Source organism: Wyeomyia smithii, chromosome 1 (genome assembly GCF_029784165.1).
Source record: "Wyeomyia smithii strain HCP4-BCI-WySm-NY-G18 chromosome 1, ASM2978416v1, whole genome shotgun sequence".
NCBI lineage: Eukaryota > Metazoa > Arthropoda > Insecta > Diptera > Culicidae > Wyeomyia > Wyeomyia smithii.
In genome coordinates, this window is record NC_073694.1 from 143,608,433 (window position 1) to 143,634,618 (window position 26,186).

At 38.2% G+C, this 26,186-nt stretch overlaps 1 protein-coding gene across 2 annotated transcripts; it reads left to right on the plus strand.

Annotated features, from left to right (window-relative positions):
- Nucleotides 1-158: 158 nt before the first annotated feature.
- Nucleotides 159-24,435, plus strand: LOC129728342 (BCL2/adenovirus E1B 19 kDa protein-interacting protein 3). 2 transcript variants are annotated; one of them, XM_055686781.1, is made up of 5 exons: nucleotides 159-1,198; nucleotides 19,916-20,187; nucleotides 20,797-20,873; nucleotides 20,941-21,105; nucleotides 21,170-24,435. In XM_055686781.1, exons 1-5 carry the CDS (start codon nucleotides 1,120-1,122, stop codon nucleotides 21,219-21,221), a joined length of 645 nt encoding a protein of 214 aa, XP_055542756.1. In that variant the 5' UTR covers nucleotides 159-1,119; the 3' UTR covers nucleotides 21,222-24,435. The 2 variants fall into 2 exon arrangements, with proteins under 2 accessions (XP_055542756.1, XP_055542761.1); XM_055686786.1 differs by lacking the exon at nucleotides 159-1,198 and adding an exon at nucleotides 7,999-8,019.
- The last annotated feature ends 1,751 nt before the right edge of the window (nucleotides 24,436-26,186 follow it).

Genomic DNA, 26,186 nt, shown 5'->3' on the forward strand with positions numbered 1-26,186 from the left:
TGTTTTTCAAAGAGGCCACTAATAGCGTAAAAAAGATTGAATTCTCTGATAGCGACTAGTTGCCCCTTAACCGATGTCAGCGATGTAGCGGGGAATTTTCATACTACCGGTCGTCACGTACGCAAAGAACGGTGCACTCAAAACAAAGAACCAAACGAACAACAAAACACAGTTGAATGGCAAATAGTGAAGTCGTGCTTTCGCGAGTCGCTAGGTTTTGTTGTAAACAGAGAAAACAGGGTTTTCTAGTGAGCGTGTTTTGCTTGTGTGATCCGTATTGAAAATTACAATAAAATTGTTGCAAACGACGGCCAGTGAGAGTGAATGACGTGAAGCTGGAATGTTTTTCTGAGTTTTATTATATTTTGTGTAATCCTCAAGTCGTATCAGTAGAACACAGATTTAACTGGAGCGGATTGGTTTGTTGGGTTGGTTGTATTTTGGTTTTTACGTACAGACAACAGTAATGCGCAGCGAGGTGTCGACAGCTGGTAACTAAAAACACAACTGCGAATAAATTTGCATTAGCGCATTGTCGTTCGGACTGTGAGGACGCAGGTCGTATCAAGAGTTCCAGCGTTTTAAGCAGTATTCTACGAATCTCCCAGAGCTGTTATATTCCAATAGAATTATTAGTTCTGTGATTCATGGTGAAAGAAGAATCGCCATTTTATTACACCTTGTTAACGAAGTGAGTGAACAGAACTACGGCAGGGTTCAATAAAACGTTCTGTATACATTTTATGCATACAAAAGGTTCCGTTTACCTGCCTTGCGAAAAAAATTGCAGTGAAATAGAGTGCCCAAGTACATGAAAAGGAAACTGGATCGACGTAAACAGTTCTACAAAGGTGTGCGTTTTTTACGAATTGCGCGTTGAGTTGCGTTGGCAGCTGTGTTGGTGTTTTGTTTATACACAGTTTCTCCTTCTGTCGTAACCTGGAGAGACGGCTGCAAAGATTCCACGTACACCATCGGCATCTTTGTTTACAAATATAGCGAAGAGCAGTATCGGGGGAGAATTGATTTTTCCCTTGGCTCGGTGCACCAGCGCGCAGAGAATTTTTCTTGTACAACCAACCGGAAATCATCCATACATTCCAGACAAAGAACAGGAGAATGTTTAAGTCCATCAACCTAACGAGTGAAACGGGTAAAATGACAACGACGCCTAGAAAGAGTGAGGATTTACTAGGAGGTAAGTGAAGTGCGGTTGAGAACTTACGATAGAAAGTACTGTTTACGTTTACATTTTTTAGATATTTTTTTTTCTAGTGAATCATCGTTTTAATTTTACTATACTTACTTCAAGTGAATCACATTTCACCTTCGAATGGTCATTATCAAGTTACATTCACCGATCACTTTCCTGTCCCCTTCTTTCCTTCTGGGCTGAATACACAGCCAGAGCCCACCAAATCGCATATTGCGACGCAATTACGCTGAAGCTGTGAAAACATGGCGGGCTTTGTTTATTTTCGTATGCGGCATCTCTGACCGGCAGTATCGCGAAACCAGTTTCCAAACTGGTTTTTCATTATGGCGAATTGTTGGCTACGTGTCGATTCTCTGTTTTGTAGAAGTTTGCCAATTTTCAAAGAACCTTGGTTGAGGTCCATGTCAAAGTTGACGTGGCTTTTCGTAAGAAAAAAGTAGGTACATCACTAACAGTTTTAATCAATTGTAAAGGGCTGTTAAATGTAAAACCAATACTCTGTTTACTGCCTACATTTTTTTATCAAGCGATTTTCCAGAAAATTCGAAGTCGTCTTCATAGAAAACATCGAGTCAGTCAGTGAATTGTGTAGCAACTTGATAAACACACAGATGCCCCCGGTAGTATTAAGCAGACTGTACAAACTACCACATGTGTGTCGATATCAACAAACAGTAAACATTCACCGACCTGCTGAACTCGAATGTGATAGAAATCACAACGCCTTCCCTGGCCATTGGTTGGAAGCAGCTTCATAACTGCTAAATTTGGCTTCTAGCAGGCAGCGTCGGAAATAATATGCATTTTTCGCTTTAGACCTTGATCAATGTTTTCCTTTGTTGTATCTATGCTAGTTACTATTGTTGCAAAAATTTGGCTTCTTTGTTTCTGACCGTTTGAAAAGCTGCAATAGTTGATAGTTGTAGCCCATAGTTATGTTTGTTTATTGTACGCTATCGCTACAATTCTCAAATTTCAATTGGTTCGAAACAATTTGACTTGGGATTCGAAGAAGAGTTCTATCGTTCATAATATCGTTTCGTATTATCTAAAAACGTAGCAGTTCAAAGCAAATGCCAGCTCATCAAGCGACTGGAGCACGGATTTGTTGATTAGCAGAATGGACTGTACACTGCATGTCGTTGACATCGTTTTCTATTTTTGGAAGCGCAAATATGCGTCGTTGTGAAACGGGAAGTGGCCGGTAAGTTTGAGGCAACAGAGAGAAAGGGTAGTTTTGCTATATTCGGTGGAACCAAATAAAGCAAAATGTGTTTGTATTTGAGTGTGACGGCTAGATTTGACTTGTACAACAAACGAGAGTAAATATGACGATACGGGACAAAACCTGTCTGTCAGTTTAGCTAACCGATGGGTGAGCTGATAAGGCTAGTACTTCTTGCAATTCATTGAGCGATCGAAAGATGAGATGTGATAGTGCATTCACGTTAATAGTGACTCGTTTTACGTATGCCTAATGACGTGATTGATTCTACGATGTACGCAGTTCGACGGGATCGAAACCTCGCAATATAAATATTGCAGATTTACCCTTTGCGGGCATGGAGATTTCGTTTCTATAGAAATGTATAATTAGAATCGCTACAATATGTTGCATTATACTTTTTCTTAATTATTAGTTATTTCCTTCCTTGTAGCATGTTCTGATATCATACTCATTTTTCCATTGAGTTAATATTAGAATTTATATTTCAAATAAGCATCAATAGCACAGAACTATTGGGAATGAAATAAACTGATGATAACAATGCATTTATTAGTTAACCCTATCCCTGCGGAGAGAAATGAGTTTTTACATCGAAAAATGGCATTCAAACTCTTATTATTCAGCAACCGCATGCATATTAAGCACAAACTATAATATTGCATGTTAAAGATCAATCTGTTCTCTAACTGCTTAGAATATTTTCATCGTTAAAAATTTCAAGTATAGTTGTTACACTGTTATCAAAGTTTAAATGTTAGGTGATGCTCGCGGGTAATGGGTTAATGTATATTGCAAAACACGTCTGGATTCGGAGGTGTGCTGATGAACGTATAAATTATAAATATCGTCAATTTCGAGTGCACAAGAAAATTACCACACATTTTTCGTTTTTCGGAACCTAATATTAAAAATCATTCTGCCTATTTATTTTCACTGCTCTATCCGCTCTAGTTGTATGCCTTTAGTACGAGCTAGGCAATACTAGCTCTGGTTTCGCCATATTCCTTACTTGAGTTACCTGCTTATCGGAGTTCGTTACTCTTTCTTTGTTCCTTTTGAAAGTGTTCGTAGGCTGTCATCATTTCGACCACTAGTCATCGTTAGGATTTCCGCCGATTGCTGGTGCCACATCGAATTTCCTTTCTCGAAAATACTGAACGTATTTTCTCAAAGTGGGATGTTTGATAGCTAGTGAAGGGTGTCTCATATAAAATTAACCCCCCCCCCACTTTTGACGTTGGACTAACGTTTATATCGTTTATATATATTTATGTCCCACAAAAGTTAAAAATAATGGTCGCAGTGGTCCAAATCTTACAAAAAATCAGTCATATCTTTTCAGAATATCCAGGTTTTGACATCAACCGATCAGAAATTCTTTTTCGGTAAAATTTATTTGTCAAAACCAATCTATTGTTTGAGATACACTATTCAAAAATTGGTAAATAACATCGATTCTCCAAATCATAACGAGCAACCAATCACTACCTCTCTTCCCAAGCACAGCCGACACCAACGGATACAACCGATCTGACTTTGCAAATGATTTGTTGTTGAGTTGTTTTACTCGAGGTCGCTTTCTGCTTCTGATGCTTTTCTACTTTCTTTGCTATTCCCTATTCTTCTTGGCTCCGCCCTCTTTCCAAATAACTGATGGAACCTTGATATAAAAGGTACCATTTTATTTAGATCAAAAAAGGCTTTTTTAAGTACTGTAAATTATTGATAAAAAGAATGCCATAAATTATTGGTAAAAAGAATACCATAAATTATTGGTAAAGTTTTCTCAATGAGCATACATTTAATTTCCGTTTTTGTTTCTCGGTGCGCGGTTTTGTTTTCGTTTTTCGCACACAGAGAAAAAAAACAAACGTCTCTATCGTGAAAAATAATAAAACATTTATAAATGCGCTAAATCATAATTAAAAAAGTTGATATATATTTTCCTGTCTCTCGCCAAAACCTTGATAACAACTACGCAAGAAGCGTGTAATTGAGCTCTTGCTTTTTTGAGTCATTGAAATAAACGTAATTTCTTAAAATACTTGTAGTTATATGCTGGGCTGAAGCTAACCTAGCATGAGTTTTATCGGTTCAATGTCAAATAATTTCCAATCTTAGAATTTCCGCTTGAACGGTTCTGGTCTCTAATTTCAGTCAACTCAACGATTTGCTTTTTGCTAAGAAATGAAAATTTTACCCAATTCGCTGAATTAAATGATTGTCTTGGTAGTGCAGCTACGAACGAAGGTTTTGCGGTCGTGTCGTGGATACCACTCTCCCACTTTTTTCTTCATTTCATCCTCAGATTTATACTTGCTTTCGTAAAGTCCGCTTCACAATAGCCCAGTATTTTTAGATAGGCTTTAGTTACGCGGCGTTGGGAATATTCATGTCCTTGGGTACGAAAGTGATCTGGTGCCACTCCAGGACATAATTTGAACAGTGGCACGAAGCTAGATCCGGTCAGAGGATCGCAGGTCCCTCGTGCTGCTTTAACAGAGGAAGCAGACACCTCTGTAGACACTCCTTGAGGTATATCTCCCCGTTTACAGTCCCGGTAAGCACGAGCAGCACACTCCTTTTGCAACATGAGCTGATCGCTTGCCAAATCAGGTGTTTCTTGGCAAACTTTGAAAATTTTCGTTTCCTTACTTTTTCCGGAACATCAAACTTGGGTTGGGCAGTGAAGAATAGTAGCCCCGGAAGCTGCCGGAAGTTTGCTTTGACGTAAGTCTCATCATCCATGATAAGAAATTGAAGGCTTTGCCAGCCAGTGCTGATTAAAGTCATTTTCCACAGCAAAATTCTTCAAAAATTACAGTCAATCATTTTCAATTTTCACTTCCAATGTTCGCAGCACTCTTTCAGATACACGAAATTTTTGTCCTAGTAACGTGCTCTTATTCTCCGATGAAATATTTCGCGCGCATCGTTCACGGTTACGTGATAAAATTTGACGACTAATCCAACTAAATAATCTTCACTGTTCCTTCGTCGAAGCAAAAAAGAAAAACGAACAGCAAGCGTTATCAAGACGAAACGTCAATATTGATCTAAGCATGAGTGAATTCAAGAGAACAGTGGTCCACATGTAACCTCGAATTGTTCTAAGTTTTTTGCTCCAAACGTGATTGGCTAAATTTGACACCACAAATGGACGCAGCATTTACAACAACGCTTCGTTTGCTGTGTTTTTGTTTTTAAGTGCCGGATTTTTTTTGCTTCGCATGAAGGAAAACTGTGTGATTGCAAGCCGGTTAGGGTTCTGGTTGCGGCTGTGCCATTTTATTCCCCTCACTTTCGAAAATTGCAGATTGAGATTTCGCCAAAATCGGGAGAAGCGGTGGTTGTTTCTGGTAGCTGGTGGCACGACATTTTTAATATGAAACGCCAATTGTTTTTGGTGTAATATTTTTGTCCATTGTTGTCGTCGATCACAGAGTCTATGTTTGAAATAAGAGTCCCGCAAAGATGAAACCAAAGGAACCAAATCAGTGTCAAACGAGGGTACCAATCGAGCAATGTAAATAAACAAGGTGATAATGTAAGGAGTGGATGAAAAGTGTTGTAATTGAGCGTAATCAAGAATATGTGTTTTTCTGAAGTTTTACTTACACATTTTAATCCAACAATAAACCTGTACACTGGTTCACTTAAATTCAACAAAACATCACCGGTGCAATCTTTCAAAACTGTGTACCTTGGAAGAATTTCAAAGAATGATATTCGCTTATGCATAGTGAAAAACAGAACTGTATAGTTCTTGGCAACAAACGGCACAATAGCTGTGTTGCCGAAACGATAGATTTTCTCTTCGCGCGACTCTATATACACATAGACTCTGGTCGATCACTGTTTCGTTCCACTCAGCCAAAATCAACTTCTCCGAAACACTTTTTCACTGACACTGACCGATGACTTGACAACCTTCGTTAACGAAAGAACAAAGAAAGAGTAGATGAACATTGCATGAAAGTGAAATATTTCATCGGCATAGTGAAAAGAAATAAATTGATTTTGCTGTCTTGTTCCCATCGCATGGAAATCATATATGTTTCCATCGCATGAAATATAACGGAGTGTTTTGACAGTTCACTTTCATGCAAAACGCGGGAAGAGAGAACTCTGAAAGGATTGTGAAGAAATAACGTTTATGGTTGCTTTTTTTCACTTTCACTCAAGAGTGTTAACAAATATCAACCATGATCCTGATCACTAATGGAACATCCATTCTGACCGCATTTCTCCTTCCGTTCGATGCTCAGAGTTTCGTAGTAACGTTCAATTAGGGAACCTATACATTAGAGATTTTTCTAATGTATAGGTTCCCTACGTTGAATCACACGACTCACCGTTGACTGCACGATTCCGTGCTTGTGCAAAATCGAATCACGACATTGCTTTTCGGGTAACGGCATTTTTCCAATTTTACAATACACTCAAAACAATTTCTACCCAATTTTTTAAGACAAAATATCCTATGGGTGATTTTCTACAGCGGTTTTTCTCGTGATGCAATTTGATGTGGGATGCTCTTAATGATCGATCCGAATCACATTAACTCAGCATTTCACCAGAAAACTATCCAACTTTTGCGTGTACATCGTGTTAACTGTTCAAGCTGTCAACGCTGGAAAATTATGCTAAACAAAATCAGCTAGGAAATCTCCCATGACCTAGTCACCATGGATTTTATAAATTTCCGATAGTCCAAGCAGCTGGTTTGTTTTTTTTTCCTGTATGGACTTCCTCACTGCGACCAGAATCGTTGAACTATTGTAAGATATGCCAGGGTGTCTGCTGTATCCCGCACTTTTATTATTAGAAATACCGCTATTGAGAAGTGACATGCTTTTAATTTTTTTTTTTCGTCAGTGCTTGTGTGTAATGTTAAGTTACCCTTTCTTTTAGCACGCTTACTGTACTACTATACCGAGCCTCGTTCCTCCTGCCAAACATCAACAATTATAATTCCCTGGAGAAGGTTCGGCGTGCGTCCTTCTGGTCAGATTTATTGATAAGAGGGACTTATTGACGTTGACTAACGTCTATATCGTAGTTAGGCGCCTGAATTTGAAAATCTAGTCATTCAACCAGGGAAAACCAGGGAAAAGTGGTCAGGTTTTGAGCGCTTATTTTTCAGTCATTCATAATCAGGATTTCGAGGTTTTGGCATCAATCGGTCAGAAATTCTTTTACGGTTAAATTTATGTAACAAAAACAAACTATTGTTTGAGTTACACTATTGAAAAATTGGTAATTAATATCGATTGTCTAAATCATACCGCGCAGCCAATCACTAATCTCGACACTAACACGACACTAACGGATACAATCGATCTGACTTTGTTGTTATTGTTGTTGTCACTTTCTGTTTCCGATGCTTATTTACGTACCTTGTCATCCCATTTTCTGCTTAGTCCCTCCTTCTTTCTAACTAACTGACGAAGCCTTGGTATAAAAGGTACCGTTCGAACATTTCACCCCATCAGTTTCATTACTAAACCGGTTACATACGGACGCTAGGTGTTAGCTCACACAAAGGTATTATAGAATTCAGCGTAAAAGATGGGTAAGTGGTGGGGAAGTTTGAGAATAAACCCATGCTAAAAGTTCTGTTTGACATCGAATGGCCTGATTATACTAAGATTCGAACCCACGACCATCCGTTCGACAGAGCGGATTGTATAACTTTGCGGCTACGCAGCTCCCCGCATTTCAAGTAGTTACGAACGCTACGAACCTATTCTTGTCTCTAGTAGTGATTAAGTATGTGCTAGTATCAGGAAGTTTATCATTTTTTTTCTTTACACTTGTGCGCGGCCCCAACAGCATTCTTACTGTTTGTTAGTTTAAACGGGTACCAAAAATTAATAAGCTAATCGTGCTTCTCTAATCATTTAGCTGAACAAAGAATACATCAGAAATAGCTAAATCACTCATAGTGAATTCTCTAATCTACTCTTCTCTATTAACGAAAATTTGCCTTATGTGATCTTTGTGAAGATGCAGACATTAACACGGTCTCCAAACAACAAAGGTCACACAAACATTCCTTCTATCTTTTTAGCTTTTTGCAAGTGGACGGTGCCGTTATTGGGTTACTTAAACTTGTGCAATAAGAATGGTCGGTCACTCAGCCCTATCCAGTTGAATCACTGTGAATTTTACTGATTCGGATCAATAACGGAGTCAGCAACCATTGATACCTACGTGCAGTCAGTCTGAACTAAGAATAACAACGTAAAAAACAAGTAATAACGAAGTCGAACTTCTACCTCTCGATGCCGATGTCTTTCTCATGACAATTTGCGATTAAATAAATCTATCGAATCTATTTTTTGCCGATTTACGAAGGCTGCTGCCATTGGTGTGGGTTTGCTCTAGTGATAACCTACGAACCGGAGGAAAATGTGTACGATTCGTTCCAGTTGACGTCAGTCTTAGAAACGCAACCACGTTCCGCCCATTGGAGCGAAGCATTGTTGTTTTTTCTGATATACTGTGAAAACAATTAAGATACATAAAAAATACGCTAGTAGGATGACCATGGCTCGCAAGAAATGCACTAGATTCGAGGTGTTGCCGCCAGTTTGCGCTTATCTGTAGCAGGAAGAAAATATTATTGTGTTTTGTTTGGTTGAAAGATGACACCAGTCGAGTCACTGGGTACAGTCATAGACAACAACTTAGACAATGGATGTGTGAATATAAAAAAGCTACCCAGACAAACGGGTATTCAACAGAGCTTACCGCATCATGAAAATAAAATAAAGACCAGTGCAAATATTTAAAACGATTTGAGTCGCGAGTCCTCTGCAACACTCATTGTTCACTGGTGCAAGAGTCAACAAAGAATCCCTGTGAATGCCCTCAGTTCATTTATATTGAGATAGGCGAGGTATTAATTATATGAAACAACATCTCCTCACAGCTGTTGTCATTGAAATGGTGATATTCTCAAAAATAACTTGCTGCTGGTCGGTATCACAACGCAATTCCGATAATTTGGGAAGGAAATAAAGCACATTTTTTTACGAGAAGTTAGAATCGCGTGAAATGTGTTACCTTGAAAAATCTCGACGAAATATTCGCTCGAATAAAAGCAGTAGCTTAAGTTAGCTGACACGCCGCCTCGTAGTGGAATATTGCTACGAAACAAGGAAAGGAAAACAAACCACCTTCAACAAGAGCGAGATTTTTTTGTTCGCAGCCGTTTGGTTTTGCAAACTGTCTACTTCCGGAGCTGACTGACAATGCTAGTATCATCCACCGGGAACGTGATTGTGTTATGTTTGATTGGTTAATAATCGAGACTACAGTCGAGAGTTTCATAACGTGATTTTGGAATTATGAATTTCAAGCCCCATCTGGCGTTTTTTTCTGAAGATAATACTTTCAATCATGTCAATGTCAAGAAGGTTTTCTTGTCCGCCTAGTGCAAAACATTCAACGGTATGCCGCAGAAGAGGTGTATTTAAAAATCTCTGACAAAACGTTTTTTTAATGAGTCTTATTACAAACACAAATTAGCCGCTTGAATGTTTGAGTATTTGCTTGAGTTGTGGGAAGTTTAATTGTATCAGAACGCATCTGCGGCATGACGGATGTGGCTTTAGATACAAATGTCCGGCGATAAATTCTTTTAATGTGGTGTGACACCGATTTGGTTCACTCTGTAGTCGCGGAATTTCGCTTTTTATTTGTAAACAGCGGGTAAACGATGCTCGAACGTTTAGCGGGATTAGGTTAAACGATGATTCAGCATGTATTTTCTTGCGTTGCGTTGTTGTATCGATTGCCTTGGTCCACGTAAAACCCAAGCGTAAGTTCGAAATGCACCCGTTTCGACTCGTTTGCTCTAGTAGGGTAGTTTGGGGTAATTTGGATCCCCTAAGGAAAACTCCTGTTATTTCGTAACCTGTTTTTTCTATCCCATAAACGTAATGTACTATAGTAATATTGATCTGTTTTCTATGTTTCTGCACGAAAAAACCTTGATATTGAGGTCAAAAGAACAAAAAAAAAATAACGAAACTAAAAGTTATGATTTTCGGACATAAAAAAATCGTTTAGGGTGAAAATGGACAGCTATTGGGGTAATATGGACAGTGTTTGGGGTGATGTGGACAGGGTAAAAAATGTGAGTTTTAAAGTATCAAATGTTGCTTAATACACAGTAGAAGGTGGTATCAGGCATACGGAATGATAACTGCAATTCTTAGGCATTGCACAGTGGTTCCACAGTAGGTCAAAAAAATTTCCCTTCTCAAATTATTCATACTAGAAACTGAGTATGCGATCGTGTGTCGCACACGCGCGTTTGTGTGTGTGCGTGTGTGTGTGTGTATGTGTGTGTGAGTGTCTGTGTGCGTGTGTGTTTGTGTGCGTGTGTGCGCGTGAGTGGCTCAAAAGTTACAATTTTTTGAAAAATGATTGCGGTTTTCTGGCAAATTTAATTCAAAATGGATCACACTAAGGACCAAACAAAAAATACGGGTATAAAGTTTTTCGATAAAGAACAAGTATACCAATGTTGAACATGATCTGAACAAAAAAATAAATCTGATAATAAGAAAGGTTTAACGGCATTTTAGGGGAACAGCATTTTCGGACATCAGAAATAAGTTCAGCACCCATGAATTGGCATTATACGTCATTTTCAAGCATTTTAGAAAAAAAATTAGGTTTTTTCAACTTTCGTTCAGAAACCCGCCACTCTGCGGGGCATTGAAAACACTTTTTGTACAGATAAATCATCCTAGATTGTCTGAAACACTTTTTACAGTTCATTGTTTGTACACCGCCGTCTATCCGTTCGTTTTTATATGCCCGCGGCATCAGTCCGACAAAAGAATTTACTTCAAACTCGCCTGACCATATCACCCCAAAAAAACTGTCCATTTTACCCCAAACAGGACGCCTTTTTAAAAACGCAATTCCTTCCACTATTTTCGATCAAACTTATCGCAATCTTTCATTAAAATGTACTCTTTTACTAGACAAACACGGCTGCAAAGCTCATTAGACTGAAAACATCAAAGAAGTTCTCAAAAAACCTTAAATACACGAGCGTAAACTTACAGCAAAACCAACTTTTAATGTTTCCTTAGTTTACATTGGCACTGCGGTGCACCTGTCACAGCAAACCATGAAATTTTTATATTAGTTAGGGTTTAGTAGTTCAAGGAAAGGATGAAGTAGTATATGGAACCCAGAAATGTAATACTTTCCAAGATAAAGCACCTGTCCATTTCACCCCCTAACTACCCTAACCTTCGGAAGGAACGCTTCTTCGGTATATGTATTTCAGCGCGCGCTTCTCCTGTACTGCCGTTATACGCATAGTTGTCCCATGTTACTTTTGGTCGATTTTCGTTTTTTAACACCAATGAGTCTATTTTCACGTATATTTTTCAAAAACTTTTTAAAATAACATTGTTTGTTCCGAAAATCTTGAAAAACCATATCAAGTCTGTTTGTCCCATCGATGATTTTCTACACATATTTGTCACAGTAGATTTTTTCTATTCTAATTCATCCCAATAACCACTAATTCCCACATTTATAACTTGGGAAGTGCTACAGAGCACTGAAGACTTCTCCTAACAACGTTTGGTACATTACGGGTTTCAGAAATTCGGTACCGAAAATCACTTTGCTTGATTATTTAAATGCGGTACGTTCATATCTTTGTTAGGGATAACTAAGAAATGTTTGCTGGTTTGTAATCTGAATGCTCTTCCTTTTCGAGCATAAAAAAAGATAAACGCATGATATTCATACTAATTGGCAGTTGGAAAAACTGTCTTTTGTGTATAGTCAAAATGGTGAAAGCCCAACAACGTTCAAATATGATAGGAATGGGCAATCTAAAAAAACAGCTTTCCTTTTTAATGGTAAGTCATCTGATACTTTTTCAATTAACTAAACTTTCATTTCGACTATCATCACTTGCGTATAAAGACAACAAGATTAGCGTGATCATTTTCGTTAAAGGTTAAACAGCCTTGTATCCCCCCTGAACGAACTTTGTATTGGGAAACATCGAATGCACGTGGTGGGACTGATATGCGTAGAATTTACATATTAGAAGGCAAATTTCTCGGCATTATTGTCCCAGTGGGTATTTTTATGAAGAAGATTGTTAAATGCAAAAACCCTCAACTAGATTTATTGAAAACAGTCTTTTACAAGGTAAACCTGGTTACAAGCCCATAATTGCATTTGTCACATTGACGCAATGCGTAAAAGTATTGTAAAACTTTAACATCGTTTTTCTCGTTTGCATGATTTGAAACATGGGACAAATATGCGTAGAACGGCAGTGTACATTTTAGCGCACAATGTTGTTGTGCATTTAGTATCGGCTTTGTTTATATAGAGCTGCATTGATTCGAGCCATAAATAAATAGAAAAAGTTGTAGTAAACACACGCATGTACGTTGCTTGAATGTTGATATCGTCGCAGAGAACAGAGTCTATTAATTTTTTTGATTTTTTTCGTCAAGCAAATGTATGTATTGTAATGACTCCATACAATATTTTATTACAGTTGTAAATGTGTGATTTAGTGTAGTTTTTTATCCTGATAGAGACAATGTTTTTTCGATAACTTTTAATGACAGCTTAATCATCGGTAAGTTTTATCTATTGTAATAGAATTCCTACTCATTGTGCCATCGTTATGGTATTCAAGTGGTTTTGGCGATACGCTCGATCGATGATCACATGCGGAGTCTGAATATCCTCACAGAATCGGACTCTGGATCTGCTTTTGGCTTTGCGTAGCTCGGCGTTGTATTTTGTAAAGGATGCTCCATAAGTTGGACGTGATGTTGGCCCTGTTGAACAAGCGTCTAGCTTCCCGATAAAAGTTGCTAAGAGTTTCGTTCCACCAGGGCACATCACAGCAGACTGTCCGTTTTGTTAACGGACAGTTTGAATTGAAAGCTTCCATTATCCTATGTTGTAGGTCACTCGCTGCGATATCCAGTTCAACTGAAGTGCGAATATTTATATGGCAGGATGTTCCTTGAAAAAGTTCCAATTGGTTTTCTTAGGATTCCTAAAGTGTTCTTCTCTGTGAGGAGTAGCCTCGATGTCAAATCTGATATGTCTATGGTCTGATAAACTAGGTTCATCATAACATGCCAGTTTTTGACCTTCTCCGTTATCGAGGCGCTACATAGCGTGAGATCTAAGACCTCTTGTCTAATAGGATTACTAAAAGTAGGTTCATTACTTACATTGCATACATTAACTTTGTTAGACGTTAGGTATTCAAGCAGGTACTCACCTCGTGTGTTTACATCTGAGCTTCTCCAGACTTTGTGGTGCGCGTTGGCATCGCAGCCAACGATGAGTGGCTTATTGATGCCTCGGCAGTACCACCCAAGCGCTGCAAATTCGTATGGCGGTATGTCGTCCACGTCCCCTGGGAAGTAAGCGGAGGCAACGACCAGTTCTTGTGTGCCGTTGGTCGTCTGGACTTCCACCACAATGGTAACCAAGTCCCGTTGGATGAATTCTGTAATGGGAACAAATTTAATATTTCTGTTCAACAGAACTGCAGTCCTAGGGTTTGACGTTTGGCTGCAATAGATAAGCTTACCGTTTGGATTGGCTAAGCCAAGGATCCTGGTGTCGTGGACCCATGGTTCTGGGATCAGCGCTACGGATAGCTGATCTTTGGTGAACCTCCGGCAAAGAACACTAGAAGCGCCCTTTGCATGATGGAGGTTTACCTGGACGCAGCGTATGCTGCTCACTTTAAGTGTCGTAAGCGGCTCTAAAATGGATAAATGAAAAGTGCGTGGGAACTGGGTATTCGCAACACTTTTGGAGGATCTGTGCTGCGTAAGATTTGGTTCGTAGTCGATCGCCTATCCACAAAACCGGCTTGATAACTTTCCATAGACCTTTGTGCTAGCGATGAGAGACAGCGGAAGGGGGGGAGAACACTTTATAAGCTGTGTTGAGAATCGTGATCGCTCGGTAGCTCTCACATTCCAACTTGTTGCCCTTCTTGTATATTGGGAATATCACTCCCTTCGTTCACTTCTCCGGTAGCTGGCAATCAGCTGATGCAGACAGGAAGCCAACCTATCCGGCCTGATTGATAGCATCCTTAACTTCACTTATCGTGGGGGCGCGTGGGCGGTATGTCTCCCTTATTCGCTGTGCTGACGAAGTCGTTCCTCCTACCATCTTGGTCCTCTGCTTCTGTGCCATTTAGCTGTTCATTGTAGTACTACCTTAACCTCACGCTCAACCGTCAAGTATCCTCCATCTTTATCCCGACAGATTTCAGCTCGCGGTACAAAGCCTGCGCGGGAAACGTTTATTTTTTTTTGTAGAATCTACGTGTTTCTTGAGAACGATACAGCTGCCCCGTTTCCTTACACTCTAGCTCTCCCAGGTGGCGCTTATTGACTTGAAAAGATGGGTCTGCTGTCTTTGTTTCTGTTTTTATCGACTAACGTTATTACGGGTCGTTTGCTGTGTTGTATGCCCGCGCTGTATTCTTTTCGTCTAGAATCGTTTGACACTGCTCGTCGAACCAGCCGTTACGTCAATTCTTCTCGACGAATCCAACAGCATCCCGCTGCGTCAATAATGTTGTTCACAGGACTCCAGTAGTTCTCCAGAGGGGCTTCGGTGAGCTGATGAAAGAATGCGGGTGTTTCCCAAAAAATCTAGAGACTCCATGATCCGAGTTTCCAATCGTTAGTTCGTTTTCGTTGCTAAGGTCTAAGCCGATTGCTGGCTGGCTTGTAAGGCTTGCACCAACCACCGGTGGACCAGTGACGACACTGTTTAGAGTCCCGCGCTGGCACCGAGACGTTGATCAGTCGTCTCGAACATGGAAATGGACACTGTTTTGAGCCGCACTATCTTGGTGAAAAGACGCTCGAGTTGGCGAAGCATTTCCATTTTATCGCCGAGATATGGTTAACGCGCCAATTATCACACCTTCTCACTTAGCTATTGTCGGATGACAATATTGCCCAGAATACAGCAATCAGTTGTGACCATGTTTCAGCTGGCAGTCTATTGTGATCGTATGACTCGTGGAGGTGTGGGATAGGAACTTGTGAGGACCGGAGTTAAGTTTGACGCACCTTCCAGGTTGTCAACTCACCAGTTGAATCTCAATTGATCAACGTTACGTAAAGAAAAAATATCTATAGTCTTTCGTGCCTACTTCTAAAAACTGAGCAAAAGTCCGGGCGTGTTTGTTGAAAAAATAAACCTGATTATTGAAAGTCATATGCTTCGATTGCAGAAAGTTTTTCTTACTGAAAAGTCTTCTGGCTTGAGCGTCAAGAAAAATGAAAAAGTGAAAAATGAATTGACACACTATCACATTTTCAAAGGCTTTCAACAATATCTCAAACAGTTTAAAAGCAAATTTAAAAACTGAATACTGAGTGATAAAGAATTTTAACGAATATTCTGTACTTAACTCCTAACTCATTCTACTCTTCTACTCTAACTCTTTCAGTCTATGATAGAAGATCACATATAAAGAAATAAGAGTGTTGTACCTTAGTTTCGACGGTTCAAATTTCTCGAATGTATTCAGTTGTGCTTCCAGATTTTATCGATTTCGTAATAGGATAGCGTGCTCATTACTTGCTCGTGGCTTAGGAAAGAAACCTTAGTATATTGTATACGATTCTTTCCGATTAGTATCGATATTCGTTGTCTTACGATACCCAATGCATTTACGTTATTTGTTGTACACTTGATGCAATTGAATTCAAACGCGCAATGACCTGATGGTCAAGAGCAATGCCACGACGAGTGCAGACGGCAGTCAATTTTATTGTGACTAGCAATCTATTTATATGCTTAGGAGGGCAGTCTATTTTTCTTCATTCATTCCCAAACGAGCCGCTCATCGCGATTATAGCGCAGGGCTTCCCCAACAACTAGATCGATAGCAGTCGAAACAAATGTGTATCTCGCGTAGTACGGTTGTTTTTTAATTAGCTCGTAAGTTTTGCACGAACAGAATTTGTGTAGTGATTTCACCGACCGTTAGATGCGGAAGTATATATATTTTTAATATTCTGTGGATGCTTTAAGCATTCCGTAACGCGCCTTAGTTCATTAGTGTACAAATATCTTTCTTAGTTTTCAGCTGCTCATAGTCAGAAAAATCATAAGTTTGATTCCTTTCTCAAAAAAACCTTTGAATTGAATTAACTCAACAAACACATAAAATTAAACCATTCTAGTGAACTGATTCGAGTGATATTCCATTACACTCGGGATTTACTGCAATAGTAAGCAATTCACATTACGTACCGTTGGATTATCATCTGATCACCAGCTGGGTTATAATATGATAGAGCAATTACGTGATGGGCGCTAGCATGCAAAGCAGTTTTCGACTTTGTAACTTTTGTTGTAAACTTTCGTTATCAGGGTTCATTGAATTACGCCTCCTTCAGTGAGCATGCGGCCGTATTTTTTTTAAATTCATTCATGTTTGCTTTGAGAAAAGATTATGATCTTCCGTATGGCACATGTTCGGTCAGTTCGTATAACATGGGTCTGACAAGATTCACATATACAAAATTTTTGTACATTTACTTGTTTTTCTCATCGCAATCATTGTAGAAAGATTTCTACGCTGGGACGTCGAATGTGAATAAAATATGGGAGGAAGAATGAAATTATTATAAAGTCTCTTTTTACGCGGGGGATATGTAGCGCGTAAAAAATCGCGTAAGTTCCGAAATCCGTGAAGAAAAACGCGTAGATTCCGGAATCCGCGCAAGAAACCGTGTAAGTTCTGGATTCCGTCTAAAAAAACTTTATTAGCTAAAAGTTTTCAAGCACTTCTGCTAAATACATTCGTATAATAATGAATAGCAGTGTTATTTCAACCTGCGAATCGAGTTATAATCAAGGAAAAATAGTAGTACGAGCTATTGTCATTAGTTAATGTTGAACGTTTCTAATTTGATTTTTAAATCGAAATGGGTTTTCCCAGGCCCATGTACTTGCGGGGGATTCGAGTAACATTGAATGCATTGATAACGTAACAGTCTCTTCAAGCTCGTGACTGTATGTTATGTCTCATGTGTTCAGTATTATGTAATTGATTAGGACGTGCTCTTCGTTTAGGTTCGTCAAAGCGATGCACAGTGGTTTAAAATAGCAATGTCGCGAACTTAATTCTATAGTGCCTAAGTGCTTTACTTTAGGACTATAGTGTCTTCGAAGCAATTGTTTGTATTGAAGTTGCCCACATGATGGTGCTATGCAACAATAGCCATAGCCTACTATAAAACAAATAAAATTTCTAACTTTTTTGTTTCTGCATGAAACTAAAAGTTGTCTTCGGCAAAGTTGTAGATAATTTCATTACAAACAACTCTGCTTACACGGTTTTTGTTCTATATACTGTAGATTTTGAAATAACTTAAGTTTCGTATGACTATGTCCGTAAAATACGTTTTTTGCTCCTAACTTTTTGGTTTAATTTTTTTTATAAACACACTGTTCTAGAGAATTTTAGGCCTCATCATGCTTTAAAAATTCCATGAAAACACTATGCTAAAATTCCTTTTGGTTTAAAAGCTAAAAGCAATATTAATAATAATTTACCCTATTTTCAACTGTGGATTAGAAAAAAAGGGGGACGCCCGGAAGTACACACTCACCGCCATTTTGAAGCTTCAGGTTAGTACTATAAAATGGCGGAAGAGTTACTCGTCCGACTCGTCACAATTTTGAGAAAGAGCGTTAAACATTTTCGTAGTTTTGCGTACTTTTCCTTCAGCGGAACGAGATATCTTCATAGTAATACGGTTTTGGACATCGTGTGTATGTATATATGATTGCGTATGTAAGTGTGTGTCTCTATGGACGTATGTGTGTGTATAGATATCTATAAGTAAGAATATCGTTATATGTTTTGCATTATTCAGAATGCTGTAGAAAACCTGCCGAAAACTTCACTACCGAAGTAGTCCGATAACCTACTGCAATTTTCATTGAAAGGTATAATCATATTCTCTGATATCATACGTGAGTTTAAAAGCAAAAAGCAAATTGGTATTAGTCTCTATCTCCTGCTTATTAGTTTTCACAACCGCTTGCTGACGATACACACACTGCATGGCTTTTTGCGATATCACACACAATCACCCAGATATATTACATAATCCTACGAAAATGTTTAACGCTCTTTCTCAAAATTGTGACGAGTCGGACGAGTAACTCTTCCGCCATTTTATAGTACTAACCTGAAGCTTCAAAATGGCGGTGAGTGTGTACTTCCGGGCGTCCCCCTTTTTTTCTAATCCACCGTTGAAAATAGGGTAAATTATTATTAATATTGCTTTTATCTTTTAAACCAAAAAGAAATTTTAGCATAGTGTTTTCATGGAATTTTCAAAGCATGATGAGGCCTAAAATTCTCTAGAACAGTGTGTTTATAAAAAAAATCAAACCAAAAAGTTAGGAGCAAAAAACATATTTTCAGACATATTCATGCGAAACTTAAGTTATTTCAAAATCTACAGTATATAGAACAAAAGTCTTGTTAGCAAAGTTGTTTGTAATGAAATTATCTACAACTTTGCCGAAGACAACTTCTAGTTTCATGCAGAAACAAAAAAGTTAGAAATTTTATTTTTTACATAGAAGGCTATGGCAAATGTTGCATAACACCATAATGTGAGCAATTTCAATACAAACAATTGTTTCGAAGACACTAGAGTCCTAAAGTAAAGCACTTAGGCACTATAGAATTAAGTTCGCGACATTGCTATTTTAAACCACTGTGCGATGTAGATATTCAAACACGGATTGACAACTTGGGCAATAAGTAAGCCGGCGTTGATATAGAGACAGAATAATGTTCAACATACACTAAATCACGAAAATGCAAAGACATGAAAACGTTTAATCACTACTTAGTCTTCAATTTATTAGTCACATCCTGAACATCAACAATAATTATTATAATTAAATAAAACAGGTTAATGTTGAATAACGAACTTAATGATATTGTGTTGTATGATATTCTTCTTTCCACCCTCTGCTCGAATCACATTTTTAATAGTCAGGATGGCAGCCTTACCCCGTTTTCCCCTTAACGAGTTGCCGCTAGGAAGTTTAACACCGAATATTTCGTCGCCAGACGTGGCCAGTATGCAAATTAAGTTTCTGACGTTGTTTTATCGTTAAGCCAACCTACGTGCATATTTGCGGAGAAGTTTGTCGCTTTTGCAAATGGTAATCTCGCCGACGCGGCAAACAACTGGTTGATCATCCGGTTTTGCAGTTAAACTATCAATATTGCGTCCTTGACTTTGCAAAATGCGTGTACAGATTATAACTAACCGGTAGTGAGGTTTCTCGACAGTAGTTTATAACTTTTTATGTAGAATTCTTATCCATAATCCGATTGTAAAATAACCATTCTTAAACTCGTTACATTCTAGAATCATGGATTGAACTATCATCGAACACGAACACATGCCCCAAGAGCCCCGACCGGACAACGCCACTACCATTTACCTCAGTGGAAGAATACTTGAGACTGTTACGGGAAGCCCAGAGGGAATCGAAAGAGTCTAGCCGAGTGGCCTCGCTAACCAGTTCGCGACGAGATTCGCCCCGCGGCAGCCCAAAGTCACCTCCCAACAGCCCAAACACGGAGCTTGCCACCACCGAGGAGGAGCTGAAAGGTGTCTACATCAACTATCTCAACCGAGTGAGTATATCAGCGTCAGCTTCCGGCGATGTGACCTTGGCAGCCGCAAGGTTTTCCAATTTCTGGTTTGTGATTAGAATGATGATTGCGTTTTTGAAGACTGGGTGACACTAAAGATTTTGCTGTCTCGTAAACCCACTGTCTATAACAAAATCGTCTGCCTGTTTGGCTGCCGCGTGTCTGCGTGTCAGAAACATTCTTCAAAGCTATCGTGCGTGTTGAACATTACTAGAGAGTATGAAGTATTCTCCCTTAGCTCTCATCCACTTCCCGGGAGCTCTCATCCTTAGTCTGCCAATGCTCTCATTGCAGGGCTTCGTAACTTCATCTAATAGCATTCCGCAAAGTTCTAGATGTTCCAGTTCGAAAAAAATAGGTATACACAATTAATTCGACGAACGTGAGAGTTTTCTTTGTTTCATTGCCGCCTCACTTTAATTTATACTTTGTTTATGCGCTTAAAGGCGTCTGTCATCCAAAACATTGTTAATGCCAAATGAAGATATACCAGCTGTGGGATGCATGCAACTTTTTGTTTTTTGCAGTATTAAACCAATGAAGGTCTGTTTAAGTTTGTACTAAAATATTTTTTTCGTTTTGTTTCAACAGGAAGGTAAAACTACCGCCCAGAAAGATAACGACTGGATGTGGGAATGGAGCAGTCGATCGGATCAGCTGCCACCATCGTAAGCATCTAATCCGGCGTGATTCTTAAAATAAATAGTGATTCGTATTCTCATTTTATTTCCGAAGAGACTGGAAATTTGATCATCCCAAACAAAGGATCCGCAAGGTTCAGCAGGGAGGCTATTCGATGCGCTTGGCCCGCGTGGGTAAAAATTCCCTTTTCTCTCGCGAAGTTCTCTACTCCCTTGTACTGACCAACGTATTATCGCTTTTGCTGGGCGCAGGAATTGGGTAAGTTCGATTCGAATAATTAAGCAGCGAGCTTGCCAAAATGTACTCACTTTGCTTCTTTTAGCGCGTGGTTGCACAAAAGAGGACTGCTGTTTACCAGAATTTCGATTGAATAATGTGGCAACAGATAACATTTCTTGATGACAGATTGCAGTGTTTTAAGTTATGTCCTGAATACGCTGTTGTAAATTATAGTCATCATTCAGCATTATGATTAGTGTCAAAAAAGTGAAGCAAGTATCGGCACAATATGTTTGCCATGCATCATAATCTTTTCAAAAAAAAAATCTGATGCGTAAACAAAACTGTAAAACCTACATGATGCAGAGAAATAAGTTATTCTTGGGATCGTGTTTGGTTATTGACTGCTAGGGAAAAATATTGGAAACTCAGGAAATTATTGAATACCAAAATTATCAAAAAATCGGATAGAAGGTTTGCAACGTTTGAAGCTTGACAATGGAAAGTAAAGTGGTTTTTAATTTAAATTACACTGCTGTTGCTAGTGCAGAAGCCGGTTTTTGTGAACGAACTTGTTATTTTATTTATCGTTGATTCATATGTCAAAATTCTACTTGTATATCGGAGATTTTCAGTCTATTCGGTTGCTTATTGCTTTAGTATAATACATCAACCACAAACACCTGGATGGATCAGTTTCAGTTTCAGTTGTTCGTTATTTTTATATAGATACGTTATGCTCAAGATTTATTTTATTCGAAATAACATATGCTCGTCGCTAATAAACTGGTAGAAAAAGCAATCAGACAAGTCAAAACACATGCACGGTAATTTTTTTATCGATTATAACGCCAACAAAGAAAACGAGAAATGAGGATTTAGTGAGGAAATATGTGGAGCCCTTTGAAAACTATGATAACGTTCGATAATAGTATAGAAGATATTCAAGCAAAGATTTAACCATTTTGTGAACGCGTGAAGTGGTGGTAATTGCACGCAAGACTAGGTTTGTTTCACTTTTATAAAATCCACTGAAAAAATTGTGGACCCACTGAATAAACAAACGAACGCAAAAGTAAAATTCCATTTTGAATCAAACCAGAGGAGACAGCTTTCACTAACTGTTTCTTCACTATGACTATAAATTAGGAGAAGTTTTTTGCTTAAAATGTTATGTTATACCATTGTCATATAAATTGCTATATGTGCTGCATTAGTTTATGTTTTGAATCCCATCATTGTAGAGCCTGTAACACAAATCTGTTTTGCTCATGCTAAAAAAGTTTTTATTGAACTGCTGATATGATTAATATGTATTTCATACAGAGTTTTACCTGTTGATCAGGCAGCTTCGTTTAAAATAGGTATTCAATTTTAATCAGCTTATTCTCAATCGGTTTCCAAAACGTGGTCAAAATGTGAAATTTATCTGGTTGAGAAAATTATGTAAAACATTGATTCTTTTATATCATCATGACGCCATCTGGTAGCATTAAATTTCATACTCTGACGAAGCTTTTTGCTATGCCACAGTTTGTCCCAAGTATGGTCAAAATACAACGTTCATCATCAGTAACAGTAAGGGTAATGGATATACTTGGAATTATATATTTCAGCATTTCGTTTGAATTCCATTTTTCTCGCTCACTTTGACATGCTAGTGTAAGAAATAATCTGAATTTGATGTCTTATTGGCTTTTCTGTAATCGGTAACAAACAGTATAAATATTCAAATATTATAATTATTTTTTAGCATAACCTTTGAACTAGAAGTTTTTTTACATACATCCATAATGTGAAAATAAAACTGTTCACAGTACAATGAAAATTGCATTATTTAAAGAAAGAACTTAGTAGGCAAAAAATAGAGACAGATCTCGTACTTAGGAAATCCAGGATAAAGGCGCAGCAGTATAGAAAGTATGTCTGCTTCTTGATTCTTTGTATTCAAAGCACTTAAGGCGACTGTCAAAGATGATTGTCACTTTTTGAAGCTCATTTCTATTGACAATGCGTTATTAGAAGTTTTGAATGCTTCAAAAAATGCTAGGATATCGGATCACGTCGGAAGATTTTCTGCAGGAGTCTTATTCAAAACCTGCCGAAGAAGTTTGATACCCTATTCAGTGCCTCCACAATTATGGGTCAGCTACAATTATTGGTCACTTTTACGCAACTAAGTCTATTCTCACGAAACTGAACAATTTTTATTGGCAGTGGTATTTTTTATAACTCAATTGTAACCCTATTCATACGATTGAAATGATTTTTTGTTGAAAATGTTACTAAAAATAATAATTCTGCTCGGTGCAATAAATGAAGTGACCCATAATTGTAGCAATGTTACGTTTTGCGATGCACAATTGTGGGTCAGTCCATATTTTGGCTATTTTTGTTACTTCTGCATGAAAATACATCACGACCTAATAAAATAACTTATTATCAAGCTTTTACAACAATAAAATAACTTTTGTGATGGATTTTGATGGTTTTATAAACTAAATGATCTTAAAGGCCCAAAGTGACCCATAATTGTGTCTTTTACTTTGCAAGTACTTTTTTTTCTTAACCGATTTACACAAATCAGCTGCAGTGAAACTAATTGTCGTTCGAAAATTTACATCAGAACACAGAAATAGATAGTAAAACATTCGTAGTTGATAACTTATCCGATTTTATATTCATTTTTAAGCATTTAGGCAATACGTTGACTGACCCATAATTGTAGAGAGACTGTATAAATAAATAGAAAATTATGGGCTTTAAGCTAATTATTGATTGAATAATTATTAGAACACGAAAAAGTTTTAGTTCTATTATTTTTTTTTTCATTTTATTTACAAGAGTTTTAGGCAACAATGCTTCAAAAGTTCCACTAAATTCTGAAAGGGGGCTGCCAATATCTGGTGGAGATATCGCGAAATCCTTCTATAGTTAATTTACATCTAACACTGTCGGAATATATCTGCAACGTTTTAATCAAGATGAAACTTACTTGGATATCTGAAGAATATAGTTAGGAAAAAAAAATTCAACATTCCGAGATCCGCATAAATTTAAAATGTGTAGGAAACAGCGCGAAAATATAATAAAAATGAAACAGGAACCATCGTGCTGCTTATTTAAATTTTGGAATACTCGAAATAATGTTTTTATCGAAAAATGTGTAGGGTTTATAATATTTCAGACTCTGTAGACACTCAAGTTTATTCGCCGAGAAATTGGTTTACCTACAAATGGCCGAACGGCCGAATTTCAAATGGCTGAAATAACAAACGGCCGAATAACAAAAGGCCAAATCAAGAATTTTCAACAATTTCCTGCAAATTGATTGATTATTGGAATAAAACATTCAATTTGATGACACTAGCACTGACTGACAGATATAAAGCCTGTATCACACTCTTTGACCAAGCATCAAATATTTGTCATTTTTTGACAGATAAAAATTTGGTCAAAGACAATTGTTTGTCACTCTCCAATTTCAACATGGGGCAAACAACAACCATAATATCAAATAAATTAGACCATTATGTCAGAAGGTACCATTAGACAAAGAGTTTACTGACCGACGATGGATAGAGTGATGTGTACAGTTTATGTGTAGAGTTTCGGGGACGCTCTCGAGTCCTTTCGAATAACGGAGAGTTTTGCGGCGGGGTGATGGACTTCCATGTTCGCTTTTTTGCCATAAAAGGTGTTATTAGATGAGCGGGGATAGATACGAGTGTTACGATCTTCTGGAAGTCCGGACACTTATTTGGAATCACTGATGACCTTGAAATTATGGCACGCAACTTTGAGACGTTGCCGGAAACGTACAACAGACTTAAGGCAGAGGTCAATCGGGTCGGACTAGGGATAAAAACGCCGAAGACAAAATACTTGAAAAGTAGAGGGTAAATTGAGTCAATCTCATGGGTGGTTCATCAAGAAAAGTGGTCCACCGAAGTAAAGCGACATCCATAAATTACGCAACGCAAAAACCCAATTTTGGACCCATATGTAACGAAACGTAACGACAATACCTACCGACCCATAAAAATTACGTTACGCCGTAGAAGAACTTGCATAATAAACATGCTCGTTTTTTTGGATAGTCTCCAGACATTTTTTGTTACGTGATCTTACCTCCCCTTCTCCTATGTAACAAATCGTAACGTTCTAGGATAAACCCCTCCCCCTGTGAGAGCTACGTTATCTATGAATGCCGCCTAACTGGTTCTTCCAAGGCAGACCACTAAACGGCTTGCGCTCAGGGTGCGGTACGTAGCAAGCAGTGCATGCATCGATGTCGATTGTGTGACGTGCGCTAAAAATGCTGAAACTCTTTAGAATTTCTTCTTAACTTTCAAATGCCGGTCTCAAAAAAATTGGTGCTTGCCAACTTATTCATAGAAGCGTTTTCTTGATCCGATTCAAGATGGCGGCCAAAACTTGCAACACTTTAATGACGTGCTATTTGTAGAGGCTCCAAGGCCCACTGAAAATTTTGAGATATAGATCGAGAAAAACTTTTCCATTTTGCTAAAAGCTAGTTGGACCCTTGGCAAATGAGAGGTTTACCAACACTGAAACTGATATAAGTCTAATTACTATTTTATACTGCATTTGATCGAACCAACATTAATAATACAGGTATACCTCGATTTTACGCATATTCTCGTTTTTGAAATGTGCGTAAAATCGAATTGTGCTTAAAATCGAATCAAAATTTTTAATTTTTTATAGCCCAACATCAACTTCCGTGATCGGAAATATACAAGAAAACATGTAGGGGTCATCCAATTAGTATGTAACGTTCGAAAGGGGGATTGGAAAGCTTGACAACTCATAGAAACAATATTAAGGGTTCAAAAAAGAGAATGACATAGGAGCGGGGTCGAAGAAGGTAATTATTTGCGTTACGTAAATAATAGGCGTTCTCTAATGTGCCGTGGGAAACTCACCCAGAACATACGCAAAATGCTTGAAAGGAATTACTTGAAACAATGAAATGGGCGTGTGTGTATGTGAGTATATATGTGTATGTGTGTTTGCGTGTGTACGTGTGTATGTGTGTGCATGTGCGTATATGAGAGAGAGAGTATATGTGTGACTCACACATTTATTTTTACCCA

What these genes read in the sequence shown, in the direction of transcription:
- LOC129728342 (XM_055686781.1), top strand. Translation starts at nt 1,120, where the DNA reads ATGTTTAAGTCCATCAACCTAACGAGTGAAACGGGTAAAATGACAACG. An exon ending in GAGTGAGGATTTACTAGGAG is followed by an intron (nt 1,199 to 19,915) that starts GTAAGTGAAGTG and finishes GTTACATTCTAG; the next exon opens with AATCATGGATTGAACTATCA. An exon ending in TCGGATCAGCTGCCACCATC is followed by an intron (nt 20,874 to 20,940) that starts GTAAGCATCTAA and finishes TTATTTCCGAAG; the next exon opens with AGACTGGAAATTTGATCATC.